The sequence below is a fragment of the Buceros rhinoceros genome, unplaced genomic scaffold (genome assembly GCF_000710305.1).
Source record: "Buceros rhinoceros silvestris isolate BGI_N320 unplaced genomic scaffold, ASM71030v1 scaffold3556, whole genome shotgun sequence".
NCBI classification, from domain to species: domain Eukaryota; kingdom Metazoa; phylum Chordata; class Aves; order Bucerotiformes; family Bucerotidae; genus Buceros; species Buceros rhinoceros.
In genome coordinates, this window is record NW_010419131.1 from 23,349 (window position 1) to 30,239 (window position 6,891).

The 6,891-nt window shown below is 37.7% G+C and overlaps 1 protein-coding gene across 1 annotated transcript in view; it reads right to left on the reverse strand.

Annotated features, from left to right (window-relative positions):
- The window catches only part of LOC104495762 (tyrosine-protein phosphatase non-receptor type 13-like), an 11,253-nt gene extending 6,410 nt beyond the window's left edge, over window positions 1–4,843 (reverse strand). Inside the window, exons 1-6 of the mRNA XM_010138771.1 lie at window positions 4,825–4,843; window positions 4,634–4,695; window positions 3,793–3,949; window positions 3,274–3,450; window positions 2,079–2,161; window positions 932–987 (exon numbers count right to left, since the gene is read on the reverse strand). Coding sequence (XP_010137073.1) covers window positions 932–987; window positions 2,079–2,161; window positions 3,274–3,450; window positions 3,793–3,949; window positions 4,634–4,695; window positions 4,825–4,843 — 554 coding nt within the window. The remainder of the gene's footprint in view (window positions 1–931; window positions 988–2,078; window positions 2,162–3,273; window positions 3,451–3,792; window positions 3,950–4,633; window positions 4,696–4,824) is intronic.
- Window positions 4,844–6,891: the final 2,048 nt, after the last annotated feature.

A 6,891-nucleotide genomic window follows, 5' to 3' on the forward strand; every position in this document is an offset into this window, starting at 1 on the left:
GTAAAAAGAGGCAGGAAGACACGAACCTACAAATAACTATCATTGGAATTAGTTTCCAAAGGCTAAGCAGTCTAGTAACACCCAATAGCAGATTTGTACCATTCACATAATTCACTACCTATACACTGGAATATCTATTTTCAGTTGAAAGTTTTCTAGCTTTGTTGAAGATGGTGATAAATGTATTTAGTATTGTAGGTCATAATGTTGCTACTTGTGCCAAGTCTCAACCCAAAGCTTCCCAGAAACTTCATCAAAATATAAAAACAAGTATATACACTTTGACCGAAGCTTCACTTAAAACTAAAATTATTTCACAATGAAAAACAACCTTGGGAATTTCCAAAATTCAAGGTAGCTCAAAGGGACAGCTAGTTACTTGGCTAGGTATATCCTTAGTTTTCCATGTTAGAAAAAAAAAAAAAATTAAAGCCCCAAGCACCCAGATGAAAACAGATGGACCAGTGGAACTACATGGTTTAGTTTCTGTGCTCTAAAACCAGAAGTAACATTCATGAAACTTGTAAAGATTCAAACTAAAGGCAGCATTGACATAGGAGTACCAAATCATTAGTACAAATCAAATTAAGTTTCTTGGAGACATTCAAACAGAGCCCAGTTACTTGCTATAAAGACACGTCAGAGGAATAAATAAACCTGCGGCACAGTAAATCCCGTCAGGCTGACCAGCACTCAGGCAAATTGTAACCTTCTAACTAACAAGAACAGACAGGGAGCAATTCAACAAGATAGTGCGCAGATATTTTATTGGGTTTGGTTTGGTTTGGGGGGTGGTTGGGATTTTCGTTTTGGGTTTCTGTTGGTTGTTTTGGTTCTGTTCCCCCACCCCCCCTCATTATAACATATCCCTCTTCAGAGTTTCAGACTTCACGGGTTTGCTTTCAAAACAACACTCAAAAAGAAATCTTACCTTTCTGGCACAGCTTTCATTTCACAATAATCTTCAAAACCATTGACATGTGTCAGCTAATGGAAGCAACATTTCAACACACATTAAAGGACATAGTCATAGCACTCTCCAACCGTAATTTTTAAACAATTAACAATTACACAGACTATTTCTGAAGGGTACTAAGTTCAAAGCAGCACATAATAAAAGAATTTCCTCTTTTAGCCATCTCATTAACCCAGTATAACAGAGGGTGAGAACAGGGAGCACTTGGAAAGAGGCTCTACTGTAACAAGGCCAAAAAGCTATCTTAAATTATTCCTGAATCACAGCAGCAGTAGAGCTATCTAAATTTTCTGCAGTTGACTTTTTTGTTTCTAATACTTAAAAACCCTTTATAAGGTAAAGTTTGATAGCAAAAACTTCTCCCTGCTGTCAAGCCACCATCCCTATACAGAACAGAACATGTACCTCTAAATGACAGGTACTCCTATATACATCTTTCTCAACAGATGATGAAGACTTGGAGAAAAAGGTATTTCAATCCTCCTCAAAAAAAAAAAAAACTCTACAAAATTATTTATACTTAATAGGCCATCTTGGATGTGCTGGATAGACAGAGTTCTGCTGATGTGAAATACGAGACAAAACCTGGGCATCTAATGACTGATGTAAAACAGGATATGCAATAGCGTAGGGTAAACCACGTATAGATGTTATTCAAATTAATAAACATACCCTAGTAAAATACAGGAGGAAAGGAAAGGTCAAATTTGCATTTTGGACAGTTAAGTCAACACATCATTCATTGTGATTGCTTCTTTGAGCAGGAACCAAGGGAATCTTTTAGATTAAATGCCTGAAATAATACTAACAAGCTTATTACCACCCTTTTTGGAAAAAAAGGCAGTAGCTGTTGGGCTTTATATGAGAAACAGCACAAAATAACTTCATGATCTCTTCTCTTATACAGTTATTTATGATAACCATACACAATTTAAAAAATAAGTGTTTGAAACCATTTACAGCTATTACTGACCAAGATGTTTCACTTAAAAGATACACAAAGTTATTTCCACAAGTTCTATAAGGAAAACAATATATTGAAAGAGCAAATTGACAAAGCAGAATCAGCTGACAAACGTCTGCCAGCTTCTTGCCATCCCACCTCCGTAAAATCTTCAGGTAAAGATGACCCGTCACAGTCTGTGTCTTCAGACTTATCTTCTGTCAGCTTTCCATTCATCTCCACTGAAACAGGAAAATCAGGAGATACAGCACAGAAACACTAAAAGATGCCCAGGAGTCACCGTCTCACAAATGTGGGCCCTGTTACATCTGTCTGGCACTACACAGGGAATACGTGTGCCAGAACAACCAGGAAACATCTTTTAAGTCCCTTTGCTACCCGTGTGTTGGAAAAGCGGTCTTACTGTATAGGATAAGCCAACTTTAGGCTTCTTTCTCTTTTAAATGAAATAGCTGTCATCACGTGTGAAGTTGTTTGCAGAGCTAACAGAACATCTGTGCCACAGCATAAGAGATGGACAGATTCCATCTATTCCCATAGTCAGATTCCCATGTCATTAATGTTTCTGCAATTCAGTTACATTTAGACCAGCAGCAGAACTAGAATAGGATTCTACTTGCTTTTTGATTAACAAGACCTAATTAAGATGTGCTGGATAAAATATGACTTGTATCTAAGTGCTACAGTAGTTCTGCGCTGCCGTATCTTATTGATTTGATCTGTCTTCCATTGCAAAGGCCAGATCCTAGCTACAAAAAATTGGAAGTAGTGGAGCTCTAATGATATTATTCAGCTTAGATTTCTAATGCAATGACCAGTGACAACAACCCAATGAACTAGAAGAGCAGCAAAGGAGCTGAAATAATTACAATTTCGGAAGGTTCTAGAAGGAACTTCTACAGGAGTAGCAAGCATCTTGCTTTATATTTTGGAGCAGACATATGTAATGTGACAGCACAAAGGAACTACAAATCCTACTCCACGCTAAATTTCAGTTAATAACAAATGCAGCTAAGGAGATGGAATGAAGAAAAAGGAAGATGTATGGACAGAAGCAGGTAATGAGACAATGCCAGAGTGGGATCAATTTTCCCAGATTACTTAAAGTAAGATTTATTAAAACAGAACTTGACTTACTAAATTTCATCTGAAATTCACTGGAATCTGCAATCATTTCTCTGTGTTCTACTTGGGAAACCTACAGTTCATACATCAGTTCAGTGTCACCTCTCCCTCTTGCAAATCCACTGCTTACAATTATGAGGTAATTGCTTACGTTGTTTCAAGAAATATTTTGCTGTTAATGATACGCTATTTTAATGGCTCACATTACCTGGCAGGTGATGATCCGACGTAGCCTTCTTGAGATATAGAAGACTCTGAGCCTCTGAAGTTGCATTATTACGATTTAAGAGGTTCTGGGCTTCTTCATCTACAACATCCAACAGATACTGGACAACTTCATTGTGATCATCCTCATCATAATACTCATCATCTGGAACCTCTGTTTCTAAAGAGATATAGTATAAAGTGTTAAGTTTTCCCAATATAGGATGTTTTTGGGGAAAAATGGAAGGGACACATACCACGGCATTATTCCTACCTGTTATGATTCTAGCTGTTTTATCTAGTTGTTATCATTCCCTCATTTTTCTCTAACACGGAATCCAATTTTCATAAGTCTACTTCAAACATCAACTAATTGCTCTGAAGTAGAGCACACAACTTGGATGTGATTTTTTAAACCTGATGGTCAGTCTAACATTGATGTAGTTCAGCCTATACAACAATGCCTTGACTCTCTTTACACCAGACACTGAATAATGCTGTCTCCCATTTCATCTCCTTGTACCTGATTTGTCACTGTGTTTAGAAAAATCTGACATCTGATTGGTAAAGCCAAGGGAAGGCGCATCTCCAGATCCTGAGAGATTCACTTGTCCTCTTGTGTGATGGATATTGTTTTCCGTATTTGCCCGAGAAGGTGCTAGGATGCCATTGCCATTTATCTAAGAAAATGAAGAACAAAGTAACTCTTAAAGATTCGGGCTATTTGCTGGAGCAGCAAGCAACCCTTAAAAAGTTCACTGCTCTACTTAGCAACAAATAAAACTCCCATTCATATCACATTGTTGTCAGATAGCTGGGTGACGGGTGGGCGGCTTTTAGGTGTGTTAGAAGTTTCACATGAAAAAAGCAAATAAAGTTTTAAAGCAACTAAGAAGAAAACCACATGGTGTTGAAGAAGCAACAAGAGAACACATAGTAATATTTAACATTATCATAAACTATTTTATAAAACATACGCAGGCCTCAATACTTTTGGTCCCACAACACAGCATTTCTCAGAAAAAACAAAGGAGGGAAAAAAGAAAGAAAATCATCTAGTAAATATAACATGTAAGCATCTGCAGAAACTGAACAGAATGGAGTTTTCTGGATCTCTGCCTTGCATCCTTCTCGTAAGATCTTCTGTCTTTCAATAAAGCAGCCCCAAAGAAAGAGAAGATCAATGTAAAAAACTTCCCTGTTTATTATGATCACTGCTTATTCACATATTTACATTGCTAGGACAATAGCAGGTTTGCATACTTTCATTAATGGAGTGTTTAATTTTTTTTTTTTTTTAAAAGTGTGTGAAGCAGATCCTTCTCTCGGGTTAATGACAATAGACACGACAGAGGAATATTTACCTTGGGCCCGCAAGCATCAGTTGTCTTTTCTGTTTTATCACAGGGATCATCATAGGAACAACCTAAACAAAAATGGAGAAAGGCAACTTCACAGCAACTTTTTCACAGAAATTAAAGTAGACCCGATCAATTATTTTTATAAAAGAAACAAGGAATTTAGTATCATATTATGAAATGAATAACATTTCTACCTGTCTGGTCACCGGACATCGCCACACTTACATCTGATAACTATACTCATACAATGGCTTTTGAATGTTACATTCAGTGGGATCAGAACGCATGAATGCTAATACAAGTAGGCAACTCTAAGCAAAGAGAAATGTTGATAAACAGCTTAACAACATACAGCGGAAACATGCACCTTTGGGAACAAGGGCACGATAACCTTTCCCTTGAAACGTACAAAATACAACCCCACAATCACCTATCACTTTTTTTTTTTAAAACGTCATCTGACATCCGAGTCCTTGTTCAAAGGTACCTTTCTCTTCTTGGTAATGAAGAGTGTGTTACTGCATCAGAGACCACTGCTAATCGTAGACATCCCATTACTAGTATAATAACTGAGGCAAAGTGGAACTAGTAGATGCTATACACCTAGCTTCTAGTGAAGTTCTGAGTTTTCATATACATTACACTTCTACAAACAAAGAAACTCGTAGATGAAATAACTAAAGGTTAAGATTAACCTTATATCTTGTTTGTGAACCTATGCACAAGAAATCATTTACGGGAAGGGAGTTTTAAGTGGGGTCTTCCAAGTTAATGTTCTAGGGCTTGTTCCTAATGGATCTTGACTAAGTTTTTTGAAATGAGATATAATGATTTCATAAAGCAAGATGAATACTTTAAGTTATTTAGATACATTAAAGGAAAAGAAAAACTATGTTAAAAAAGCAACTATGATGACTCAAGACAAATGCAAAGTGCCACATTTCAAAGAAAAAGCTAATGCTTACGATGGTAAATAATTAACTTCACAGGCAATTGCTCTGCACGGAAGCAAATGTAGGTGGTGAAGGATCCTGGGTCTAAGTGAGTGAATGGGGAACTATTTAGCAAACGGAAGTTAATCTCACTCAGGATGTATTAACAGGAATGCTGTCTACACAACCCTGGAAATAATTCTTCCTGTCTGCTTGACACTGGTAGGCTTCACTTCATGCCACGTGTGTCGACCAGAAGCACCACACTTGAAAACAGTGAGATGTAAACAACCTGGAGAGGAGCAATAAAATCAGTTTGAACTCCTCTGGTCTTGAAAAAGAGAAGACCAAAAAGAGGAGACCTGAAGCCCTTTCAAATGTAACAAATTGGTATTCTTATGGCTGACGTCCTGGTTTGAGTTAGAAAAGAACTAACTCTGTTAAGTCTGAATGCTGCCTGCCCACACTCCGGGCCTGGCCGTAGGGAGGCCTGTTGAGGAAGAGCACCAGGTTGGAGGTGATGCCACAGAAGGCCACTTGCTACAGCAGCCTGGCTAGCTCAGTTGGTGGAGCATGAGACTTCTAATCTCAGAGGTGTGGAGATGGCAAAGCCACTGTGCTGCTGGAGCAGGTGGCCCTCTACAGCACCACCTCCAACCTGGTGTTCTTCTTCAATGTGCCTCCATGTGGCAAATCGCTCGGTAGAGCATGAGACTCTTAATTTCAGGGGCGTGGGGACAGCCCTGTTGTCAGAGGAAACAACAACATTATTATTATTAATAATAATAACAATTACGATGATAATAATTGATTGGGTTTTTTAAATTCTTGAAAGACTTAAGCTTGATATTAAAGAGAATGTCTAAACTACAAGAGAAATGCCATCACAAAGAGACTATTGTTGAATCTCTTTTCATGGAGCTTTTAAAAGAAAGATCAAGCAAACTGGAGCTGATCTCACTAAGTGGAGTTCTAGTGCAGCCACTGGACTAGGATGGTATCTTAAGGTCCTTACCAGTTCCTTCACTTTTATAAATGTGTGCACTTCACTTGCAATAAATAAACAAGCAAATCTTACCATTAGCTTTCACTGGCCATGGATTTGAGCTGTCAGGGCTTCTGGGTTTTGGAATCACTGCATGACCATCTCTATGAAAAGAAATGTTTACAGAAATTTTTATTAAAAAAAATTTCTATTTACATCAATATCTGGTAATAAGCAGATATTGATGTAAATAAGTACTATCAGCAGAACTGCTAACTGTGATTTCTATTACAACAGTTTTGGAATATTTAAAATATTGTCCCGGTTTGGGCTAGACTTCCTTG